The 11,624-nt window shown below is 32.4% G+C and overlaps 2 protein-coding genes across 3 annotated transcripts; one reads left to right on the plus strand and one right to left on the minus strand.

Annotated features, from left to right (window-relative positions):
- The first annotated feature begins 528 nt into the window (after window positions 1-528).
- LOC145128722 (uncharacterized) lies at window positions 529-1,519 on the plus strand. The gene is made up of 2 exons (XM_079063527.1): window positions 529-1,011; window positions 1,257-1,519. Exons 1-2 carry the CDS (start codon window positions 685-687, stop codon window positions 1,380-1,382), a joined length of 453 nt encoding a protein of 150 aa, XP_078919653.1. The 5' UTR covers window positions 529-684; the 3' UTR covers window positions 1,383-1,519.
- A 123-nt stretch (window positions 1,520-1,642) lies between these two features.
- Window positions 1,643-9,440, minus strand: LOC145128721 (phosphatidylinositol-3-phosphatase myotubularin-1-like). 2 transcript variants are annotated; one of them, XM_079063526.1, is made up of 19 exons: window positions 9,238-9,440; window positions 9,027-9,095; window positions 8,319-8,390; window positions 7,786-7,857; window positions 6,994-7,063; window positions 6,841-6,890; window positions 6,478-6,767; window positions 6,316-6,389; window positions 6,109-6,172; window positions 5,948-6,013; window positions 5,765-5,864; window positions 5,558-5,671; window positions 5,315-5,484; window positions 5,137-5,221; window positions 4,846-5,070; window positions 4,689-4,748; window positions 4,545-4,609; window positions 4,171-4,450; window positions 1,643-2,624 (listed from the first exon to the last, which is right to left on the minus strand). In XM_079063526.1, the coding sequence occupies exons 1-19, from the start codon at window positions 9,355-9,357 to the stop codon at window positions 2,109-2,111; spliced, it is 2,562 nt and encodes an 853-aa protein (XP_078919652.1). In that variant the 5' UTR covers window positions 9,358-9,440; the 3' UTR covers window positions 1,643-2,108. The 2 variants fall into 2 exon arrangements, with proteins under 2 accessions (XP_078919652.1, XP_078919651.1); XM_079063525.1 differs by having other exon boundaries at window positions 9,027-9,098.
- Between the last annotated feature and the right edge of the window lie 2,184 nt (window positions 9,441-11,624).

Here is an 11,624-nt window from a genome sequence, read left to right on the forward strand (position 1 = left end):
GAAGATGGATTCATTTTAGATAAACCCAGGTACACGTGGCACTGGGACAAGTCTGATGCGTGATTATTTATGGTCCCCACAAAATTGTTACTTACTTACTTTTGCAAAGTTTTTCACCAACTTATACTGGATGACGTGGATTCTGTAATTAGAGAGATTGTTTGGTACACGGAATAGAAAAAGAAAGAGATAGAATCGATCTATTAACTATTTTGTATGTTTTTAATTTATTTCCTCATAGTTTTTTATGAAACTTAAATATAACAAATTTAAAAAATATTTTTAATAGAATAATCACAAAAATTATTTTTTTGACAAATTTTTAAATAAACAGAAAAAATAAAACTCAATTTCAATATTTATCAGCTTTAAAATATTTTATAAGTTTTAAAAGCATTTGGCAACTTTTCTACGAAATATTTTTACTTTTGAAATACTTTACATTTATAAAAGTTATTAAGTGGGCCAGGCCATTAAACCCAATAAAATGGGCCTAGAACAAGAACTTAAGGCCCGCATTACCCTGTCATGTTGTACACGCGTCTCGCATAGCGAGTGGCTGAGTGCCACCCTCGTTAGCTTCACCAAACGCTCCTCTAGGCATCTCCATTACGGAATCTCCACCGTTTTGACGCGCGCGCTCACACTCACTCACACATAACATTTCTTCAAACTGAAAAAACAATGGCGGAGAAAGGAGCTTCGATGGTTCGCAAACCCGAGGACGAATCCAGTATACCTCCTAATCCTTTGCTTTCGGTCATCTCGAAGTTCACTAAGTTTGTTAACTCCCGTTTTCCACCACGACCGGCGGAGAAAGACGTAGTGAAGGTGGAAACGGAGAGCAAAGGGAGTGGAGATTCAGTTTTTCGCAGTAGTGAAGTGGTGGAACCGGAGGTGTCGAAACCGGTGGTTGTCAGGTTTCCTGATGCTCGGACGACGACAGTTCCTCCGTTGAAGGTCGAAGCGGAAGAGTTGGAGCAAGATACCAATCCTGTTGTTCTTTGGCAGGTATGAATGGATGCGTAACACTTTTTTTGAATTCATCTATCTGAAGGTAATCAATCTCTCAACTTTCTATAGAAATATACTCATTAATCCAGTGGAAATAAAAGTATTATGCTGTTTTGATCACAATCAAAGAGAGTAGAAGATATTATTGAAATTTCATATAGCAATTATGGTTAGGTGATGTAGGGTTATTGCATATCATTCATCGTTGATTACTAATAAACAAAGATAATATTTGAAATCAGGTTTATGCAATTGGAGGATTTTTCGTTTTGAGATGGGTTTTGGCAAGATGGAAAGAGCGAAGGGCAAATAAGAAGAAGCCATCAAATGAAGATTCACCACCAGCAGCATCAGGAGCCGATGAATAGGCATGTAAAATGGTGTTTGGATTCAGTTTACTTGTAAAATGGCACATAATCAAGGAGTACTCTTTGTTTTTACCATGTATAAAAAACCTGAATTTAAATGTTGGTCGTAATCCTTAATATATCCTATGCTTTATCTATCGAAATGCAACATAAAATACAAAATTAAAAAGTAAAAACAGCTTGAAACCAGAACATAAGCACATTATTAGTATGAGTTGATATATGCTTTATCTATCGAAATGCAACATAAAATACAAAAGTAAAAAGTAAAAACAGCCTGAAACCAGCATATTAGTATATATTGAGTTGCTTGTTTTAAGTTCTGAAGTTTTAACCAACAAAAAAGTTGATGAACTACTTTTACATCTCTAGTTTCAGAATTAATTAATACACCTACACTAACTAGTACCTAGTACCTAACTACCAACAACAATCTGTACAGTGTACACAACCAGCCACCGGCCACCACCTCAAAAACATAACCATGAAAAACGCCACCTCCTTTACACTTCACCTGTACAATTAATTCATTCCTAAAACCAAACATCATCCAAGAATATAATTTAGCAAGTTTTTCCCTTTCAAACTAGGGCTTTTTTTTAGTTGAGTTGATACTTTTCTTTATCCAGTGGTTTGTTTGTTCTTGTTTCTCCCTCAGACTAGACTGTACAATATCCCGCTATTCTTCCTATCGTTTAGGAGGGTAAATTTGTCATTTGTGATTTGTCATTTTGGCTGAAAGTAGCTATCATAGATAGACAAACGGTCAAAAGCATCATAGTTAGCTCTCAAACCTACAAACTGGCTCTCAAGTTGAGCACAACCAGCATCAGGCCACTTACACCCTCCCTCCCGAGTCCTTTGCGGGCACAAAGATTCACAAACCCTCAGAATCGGGTTCTCAGACACATCATTGTTGTTATCAGCTGTTATGGTAACCGAGATGGGCATATCCGTCTTTTCCTCACTACCTCCTGTCTCCCTCATTGAAGATGATGTTATTCTTTGTGGTATGTCGGCTACATTGGTTTCAATGTCAATCGTACAGTCATCATTCCCAGAAACATGAATCCTACACCCCAGTGATTGTATGGCTCTCTTTATCATATCGTTTTCTCTGTTTGCTTTTCTTGCCAGATTCATGGCTGAACTGCTCACTTGTTTTTCGTTTCGTATCTCTGCTTTTACTGCCTCCATTGACGCAATCGCTTCTCTGGCTTTCCTCTCAGCCACGTCCTTTGCCTGTTCATATAAATATAATATTATTTTATCACCAAAATTTTATAATATATGTTTATAAAAAATAAGGGAAATATGTTGAATTTCAAAAACCAAATTTCCCCATATTTCCATACGCATAGGGGATTTGATTCTTAAAACAATTTCTTTTGTGCTATTATTAACATGATATTGATGACCAGCTATCACATGTTTAGCCGGTTTTAACGCATATATGGTTTTTCAAAATGGTCCCTCAACTTTTCTTAGTATACTTAAGGTCCCTAAACAAAATAAAATGTGTTTTTTATATCATTATTACTGATATTTAATTTTTATCATCAACAACTAAAAACAAAAAATATGATTCGCTTTTTGTACCTTTTTTTGTACACATAGGATCTCTAAATAAAAGAAAAATGGTACCTTTATATACCATTTTATCTGTACCTTTTTTTGTACACATAGGATCTCTAAATAAAAGAAAAATGGTATCTTTAAATAAAAATATGATTCGCTTTTTGTACCTTTTTTTGTACACATAGGATCCCTAAAGAAAAAAGATACTTATGCATTCTATTTTTACACCTAGGTCTCAAAACAAAAATATATATTATTTTTTGTGCTTTTAAATAAAATCGAGATTAAACTCTTCAACAAAGAAATCCAAGAAACTTCAACTGCAGAGTAAATATCGAAATGCAAACCAATTATCTATTGAAGAACTTTCTTTATAACAATATTTTGTTTACGGCTTCTAGATGCACAAAAAATGATATAAAAAGCACAAAATGTAATATATATATATATATATATATATATATATATATATATATATATATATATATATATATATATATATATATATATTAATAATAATAAATAATAAACAATGTAACCCTCAAGAAAGGTCCTCTGGTGCATTACTATCTTTGGTTCCGGTCCAAAAAGGTTTTTTTTTTAAAGTAGTCCTTATGACATAATGGAGTTACTTTTTGGCCGTTAAATATGCTATAAAATAACTTGCCCTCCGTTATATATTTTTCTATTATTACTAATAATTGTTTGTACATTTTGTCATTTCTCTCTCAATACTCCCCAAATACAGTAATTGTTCAACCTTTTTCTCTAGCTAAAATCCCACAGATAAGGTTGAAGCTACAAAAATGGCCATCATTTATGTTCAATCCACATAAAGCATAGTAGTATACTCACCATTTGTGGTTATAGCTAAAGTAAACGTGTTAAAGGGAGGGACCAAACTTGGAACGAAAGGGCCCATAAGGACCTTTTTTCTAGATAAGGGATCCTTTTGGACTGAAAAGAAGAAAAGTGGTGTACCATAGGGACCATTCTTGAGGTTGACTCTATTAAACATCAGTAAATAAATGTATAAAAAAGACAAAAAATTGTTCAGTGACCATTTTGGAATACCATATGTGCATTAAAACCAACTAAATCTATGATAGCCGGTTGTAATGGTATAAATAGAACAAAAAATGGGGAAAGTTGGATTCCAAAATTCAACTTTTTTCCTTAAAAAAAGAGGTGGGTGTGAAATATGAATTACCTTTTGAAGTTCAGAGATCTTTTCTACCATATTCCTACACTGAGCTTCGACCTCCCCAGCTTGAGCTTCTGAAGGACATGCCCACCTGAGATGGAATTGGGGCCACAAGGTCGGGGCCAAGGCGGCAGCTGGCGGCAGTAAAGGACCATTGTGTTTTGACGGATCATAGAAGAGGTTGTAGTGCACGTGAGAATTCCCCCCTGAAGCACGTAAATCATCTAAATACATCCACATGCACCCACACGCCTCAGAAACACCAAACTGTTCCCTTTCCTTCTCACTGATTTACAAAAATCGCAACTCTTTTACTTTAATAGTGTCTAAAAAACTATAAATTGTAATGCTTGGTATGTAAAGTTGAAAGTTATACTTACTTATTGCACAGAAAGTTCCCAAAACGACATGAAAGCATACAATCTAGAAAATCAACCAAAAAAACCTGCAATGCAAGACATGTTACATGTTAAAAAACAACAAATGATTATTACTGTCTTATTTAAAAAAAAAAAAAAACGTACCGATGAGAACTCAAATGCAAAAGGGTACATTCGTAATAACTGGGAGACGCAATCAACCCACTGTTAAATACAACATTAACGAACACATTAAGTAACGATCTATAAACAAATAAATAAATAAAAATATATGAACATGGAAAGTGGAAAGGCAAGAGACCTGAAGAAATATTGGAGAATAATTGTTTGAAGTTTGTGTTTGTGTTTGTGTAGAAGCTGGGGATTGTGATGAGAATGAACCAGTTGTTTGACGCATGGGTGATGATGGGAAATTTGTACTTGAAGACTGTCTGGGTAATTCTGAACCACTCCCAGATAAGCTTCCCATTCCTGCCCTATCTGAAAATGGATGCCCGAATGCAAGCCAATCTTTTTCCACAAGTGCCTACATATGCATACAAGTATTAAAATTTTATATCCTATTTACATGAACAATATTTCCATTGAATACCTGAAATCCCTTTATGGTGCGATAATATGGATCAAGCAACAAACTTGCAAGTGCAACTAGCTGTGTTGTTCTGTCCCATCCATCACTGTACAAAACAATTATTGTATACTTTATTTTTAAAAATATAAATATAATACCTTTTTTAAAAAAAAAATAATAATAATGCAAATAATTTTACCTGCAATGAACAAGCACAGATGCAGACTCTATTGCCACACGAGCAGCAATCCAAGCAGATCCAGCAAGAACATTCTGGATGTGTATTAGCCAACCACTGTCACCAAGTGTCGATACAGAAGCAGACATACTGCTAAGATTACCTCCACCCCATGTCCATCCGCCATTTCTCTGTTCAAATATTAATGATTTTAGATAGAAATTTTCAAACTCAAGAAAAAGAAAAAAAAAAATACAATTATACCAAAAATGATGACATTCCATCTGAAGATTTGGTTCCATGTGTATCCAGGTAGTCTCTGAGGCGAACAAGGCTTTCCCTCATAGCATGGATGTTATCTATCCCAAAAAACACAATCTAAAAACATAACCCAATGTTAGCAATTTAAAACTGTGGAGACTAATATTTTACAGAAAACATATTTATTTATAGCTCAAACCTTTGACAGACCTCAGACTGGAAATAATTGGAAGACGACTCCGATCCGCCTCCCATTGCCCCATTTGCCAATGCATTTTTCCGAGGTCTTGCATCCGCTATATATAACTTCCTAAAAAAACAATATTCATTTTATTAGATCAGAAAGAATATATGAGTGAAGTGAAGTGATTGATCATAGAAAATTCATTTTACCTGCGTCCTGTCTTTCCACCAGAAAGTTGAGTACAGAGAGCACCAACCAGATTTTCATCAGCATTGCTGCATTAAAAAAAATTATAAGACAATTTTACCCATGCATTCTCATGGGTAGTAAATAGTAATAGTATGGTAAAGTTAGCATATAGCAGCATTACCTTCTCATATTCATCATCAGCCCAACTAGTGGTTGGGATGATCTTGCAAGAACAGCTCCAGTGCCTACATGTCATTAGAATTTAGAACATCAATCAGATGCCAGTGATATATATATATATATATATATATATATATATATATATATATATATATATATATATATATAAATTGTGAAGAATTGTTCAAACAAAAGTGTGCATTCTTACGTGCATCACACCATGATATTGTAGGCAATCTACAACGTGCACGAAATTTACAAGCTTGCAGCACATCCTCATCTCTAAAAATCAACAAACAGACAAAGTTAACACAAGATTAAAACCATTGGAAACTGGGAATTGGGAAAACAACCGACATATTGACATTACCTGATGGATTTTGGTAATAGTAAAGAAGAAGGGTAAGTTGGACACATGTCATAGTTTGCATTAATGTCGCTGATTCTCCACCAATCATTAGACAAGGTGAATGAACCATCTTCAATGGAGGTTACTGATGGAGTATGTGATTCCATTCCAAGGAGGCGTATGTATTCATTCACTAGACGCACTCTAGGGCTTGTATTGCTGAACCTTGAAGGACCAGAAGAAAAAGTGTAAAGATCCCACAGCCTTGGAGGCCTTGCACACCTCAGTAATGCCTCAAAGACAGCTCTTCTCTGCAAGATTCAAATCACATGGAATATATTTATCAATAAATAATGTGATCTTAAATTCCATAATTAAAATTACCTGTTTGGTTCGAGGGCGAAAAGCAAATATAATAATTCTCATGTCTTTTCCTGAAAATAACAAGCATGGATATGTGATTTCTTAGTTGACATGGATTTGGAACAAACTAATAACAATTAAGTGATGTTAAAAAAATATAGTATTGTATCATACCAACGATTTGAAGAAGCCTTCGTGAAGGAATCTTGTCAGATTGCCTAGGACCTGATTGTTGCTTTGTAACCTATATTCTCATAACAGATTCTTCATAAAATCAGTATATCATGAAAGAAAAGAGCTTGTCATTCAACATCAAAGCACCCAAAACTATGCTTCTAGGGAAAAGAATTGTATTGCTTGAAGTTTAAATTGATTCCTAGGATAAGATTCGAAATAAACAAGGATCCTAATGAAAAAAAGATAATTATTGGAATTAGAGATGACAAATTTATAAACGAAAACTATTAATAAATCCTTTATAATAAGAATTTTCCAAACACCTAAATAACTAATCAACTAATTGTCACATAACTAAGCAAGAGCAGCACATCCAAATACCATCTTATGCAGCATGTTTTGCATCACATAATCTTTATAATAAAACACCCCCACAAGGTATTGTCATATATTTTGGAACTATGGATCAACAAGACATAAAATGTGTTCAGTCAATTGTTCAAGCATGAGTTACCTCTTTCAATAAAAAAAAAAAGCCTTTCACTTGACTGTTTCTCTATTTCTCCTTCTACCTATTCCTTCAACGACTTTGTTTTTTTTTCTCATTTGCTGCTAACTTCTTGTTACAAAACTAATCCATGCCACTAAACTAACCTCTTAACATCCCCACAAGCCTTAAATTATAACTTGTTGGCACAACACTAGTTTATTATTAAATGAAAAAATGGTATGGAACCACAGAAGCTGTAATATCAAACAAAATCTACATAAACATAATGCATAACTTACAATCTTGCTAAACTTTTCAATAGTTGCCAATGGTATAGTTCCTAGTGCGATAATATCCCTGGACCCTTCACTCTTCGAGAAAAAATAACAAAAAGTTAGATATAACATATAGGAGCATTTTCAAATATCATCAGATGCATAGTGTTAATACTTAATATAACCAAAATATTATAAGATGTGCTATAGGAGGCAAAAGAGCAAACATGCAAATTGATATAAGCAGACAATGCATATCCTTGAGTGACACGATGTTGAGTACACAATCCTAAAATGGTTATCTGCTAGCTTTCAAATTGTATATTATTGTCTAATGCCATAAGGGCCTACCACTAATTGGAACAAATAAAGATGCAAATTTCTTTCTATGCACTACGAGCAAAATATTGACCTTTTTGGTCAATCCCATACATAGATAGTTGTTTATATAGATTTAAAGTGTGTGGATTTTAAACAAACTGGGAAAGAACGATGAGTATAACTGCTATGCAGAAGGAGTGCATAAACTAAAAAGTTTTCAGTAATGGACAACTTACCAAAAAAAGAAGACGAAAATTGGTCACAAACAAGGTACCTGCTTCATCAGTGTTAACAAGAACGCCATACCCCTAAAATCAAATTACAAAAACTCAGAAAAATATTTTCATTATGTTTATAAAATTTCAGGAGCAAGCATACAAGATAATCATATGGACATAGATTAGGAAGCAGAGAACAAGGACTACTCAATCCATTTTCTATTAGTTGTTACCGTCTTAATAAATATAGTTGTTTTATCTAAGAAAGCATCCATATCCCTTTGATAACAGAACACAGTGTAATAAAAAGGACAAACGTATTCATGTAAATGTTTCCATGTAAATTGTAAGTATTGTCTTCGAACATAGAGATAAACAGTCATCTGCAGGCCTGTTAATCTCTATTCAAAACAGGCCACAATTTGATTATGGATGGCAATTGAGTTACTGTTCAATTTGGAAACTGAGATTAATTACCAACATTTCTTTTTCCTAGTACATTGAACTTTATGGCAAGGACTACAAAAGTACGTAAGTAGAATTAGAACAGGCTGGCTTTATATTATAACAGATTCCATATGAAGTTCGTATTCCAGATGTACTTGGTTGCATACTTATTGAAGTTGTCCTTGAAGGGAGGCATTAATATGTATAGAATATGTATATAATTAAAAAAACAAACCTGAGAATTAGTCAATTGAAAAGTTAATCAAGTCAAAATCTTACCTCACCGATAACCTCCTCAGCTTCGTACAAAAAATCAGATAATCCATGAGGAACAGGCCTTGAAACAGGCTGCTGTGAATTCCACAAAAACAAATATGACCAAATATGAATTCAATTACACAAGATCGAAGATACATTTGTGATATGGTGAGGAATAAAAAAATTGAGTAATAAAACCCTAGGGTTACAAGGCAGAAGAAGAGTATGTTACATCGATCTTGGTCCACTCAATAGCGTCCCAACTACCGGCTCCATCAATCTTGTCGGACTCACCGAGTCGACTATCGGAGTCACGGAGGGAAGTTGTCCGTCGATTTCTTGGCATCGCCATGGACGTCGAAACTCCGGTGATGATGGCGAGAGGAGAGAGAAAAAAGAGGGATTCTGATTTTCGGACGAGTTTGGTTTTCTCAGCTGTTTTTATGGGGAAATCATTTATAAATAAAATAAATTATTACTCAACGAAAAAAGAAACAAATAAAATAAAAACAAGATTTTGGTTATCGCCACGCAAGCAAGACAAAGTGGGTCCCGTATAATTGTTATGTAGAGGAGTAATAGTACAAACTCAGTCCTTTAATTATTCATTACAGCGCATGTTCAGTACCTGGAGAAACGTTTTTCTCAATTTTATCTAAAATAGTCGATTTCACCTTATTTAAATCTCCAATAGTGTCAACAAATGACTATCGGATGAAGGGCATTTTATCTTTATTTTGACTTTTTCCATTTTCAAATTTTCATTTTATCTTTATTGACTTATTCTATTTTCTTCACACTCCTCTTCATTTTGCTTTCTTATTTAATTTTATAAAATCGAAATTGATTTAGCGTCAACTTGTTTGCTAACTTAAATCAGATATATCCAAAACATAATTTATTTATGCTGAAGTAGACAATTATTCGTTGTGCAAAATATAAAAACTGTTTGATAGTTATTGACAGAGTAAAATCTGACCGAGTAAGAATCTGACTGGATCAGAAGCTCTAACTATATTTGTCTCAAGCTCTAACTATATTTGTCTCTAAAATCATATTGTTTGATTACATATCTGACTGATGTGTTGAATTTTGAATTCATAAAATAACTATTTTACCATTATAAAATCTGACCGAGTAAGAATTTGACTGGATCAGAAGCTCTAACTATATTTGTCTCAAGCTCTAACTATATTTGTCTCTAAAATCATATTGTTTGATTACATATCTGACTGATGTGTTGAATTTTGAATTCATAAAATAACTATTTTACCATTATATTTTGTTTTGTTCCGAATAAAATCTATCAATTTGAGAAAATAAAATATATCAAATAACCTTTTACAAGTAAGAAAAGAAACTATTGTGTGAGTATTTTTCACTCCAAAAGTTATCAAGGGGTTAGGCCGGTGTGTGTACGGGAAGCTTCCCTCATTTTTTGTCTGTTGTCACATCATCATTTCTCTCACTTTTCTTTCCCTCATCAAACATTAGGGTGTGTGTATGAAGCTTCCTTCACTTTTTTTTTAAATAAAAATAATTGATTTTGATGATATATATATATATATATATATATATATATATATATATATATATATATATATATATATTTTAAATGAGTAATAAACATAAAAACTACTTAAAAATAAAAACCACTTCATTAATTAAAAACTATTTTATAACCCGTGGAAACCACGGTTACAAAATTAATTAAACTTTTATAATAAAAATTTAAAATTATTACTAAAATATTTTAAATAAATTATTAATTAAGAGATATTTTTTAATTATATAAAATTATAATCGTTGATTTAAATAAATATTTGACCTTATAATTTGTATTAATTTTATTTTAAGGGCTAATGTCATAAAAACCCTCAAGTTTTCAGGGTTTTGTCGGTTTTGCCCAAAGTTGAATTTTATGTCTGTTTTTATCCTAACATTTTCCAAAAAATGTTCGGTTTTACCCTTTTACCGGTGATAACAGGTTACCATCATATTAACTTCTCAAAAAACCCTTAAGTTTACAGTTTTTTTACATTTTTACCCTTAAGTTTATAATTTTTTTACACTTTTACCCTATGTATTTTTCTTTCATATTATACGTATTCATGCAGAAAAATCATATTTATATACGAAATTTTTTTTAATTAAATATTGTATTTACATTTTTTAATGTTATATATATATATATATATATATATATATATATATATATATATGTGAAGAAATAACATTAAAAACACACACATACACACACATATACATATATATATATATATATATATATATATATATATATATATATATAAGAAATAACATTAAAAATGTAAATACAATATTTAATTAATTTTTTTTTCGTATATAAATATGATTTTTCTGCATGAATACGTATAATATGAAAAAAAATATATAGGGTAAAAGTGTAAAAAAAAATTATAAACTTAAGGGTAAAAACGTAAAAAAACTATAAACTTAAGGGTTTTTTGCGAAGTTAATATGATGGTAACCTGTTATTACCGGTAAAAGGGTAAAATCGAACATTTTTTGGAAAATGTTAGGGTAAAAACGGACATAAAATTCAACTTTGGGCAAAACCGACAAAACCCTGAAAACTTG

This window comes from Lactuca virosa, chromosome 8 (assembly GCF_052849685.1).
Source record: "Lactuca virosa cultivar CGN04683 chromosome 8, Lactuca_virosa_CGN04683_v6, whole genome shotgun sequence".
Classification (NCBI taxonomy): domain Eukaryota; kingdom Viridiplantae; phylum Streptophyta; class Magnoliopsida; order Asterales; family Asteraceae; genus Lactuca; species Lactuca virosa.

Coding starts and splice junctions, on each gene's coding strand:
- LOC145128721 (XM_079063525.1), bottom strand. CDS start 9,357: ATGGCGATGCCAAGAAATCGACGGACAACTTCCCTCCGTGACTCCGAT. Junction 5,672..5,764: donor CCAATTATTTCCAGTCTGAG/GTCTGTCAAAGG, acceptor TTATGTTTTTAG/ATTGTGTTTTTTGGGATAGA. Junction 4,451..4,544: donor GGGAACTTTCTGTGCAATAA/GTAAGTATAACT, acceptor TTTGTAAATCAG/TGAGAAGGAAAGGGAACAGT.
- LOC145128722 (XM_079063527.1), top strand. CDS start 685: ATGGCGGAGAAAGGAGCTTCGATGGTTCGCAAACCCGAGGACGAATCC. Junction 1,012..1,256: donor ATCCTGTTGTTCTTTGGCAG/GTATGAATGGAT, acceptor ATTTGAAATCAG/GTTTATGCAATTGGAGGATT.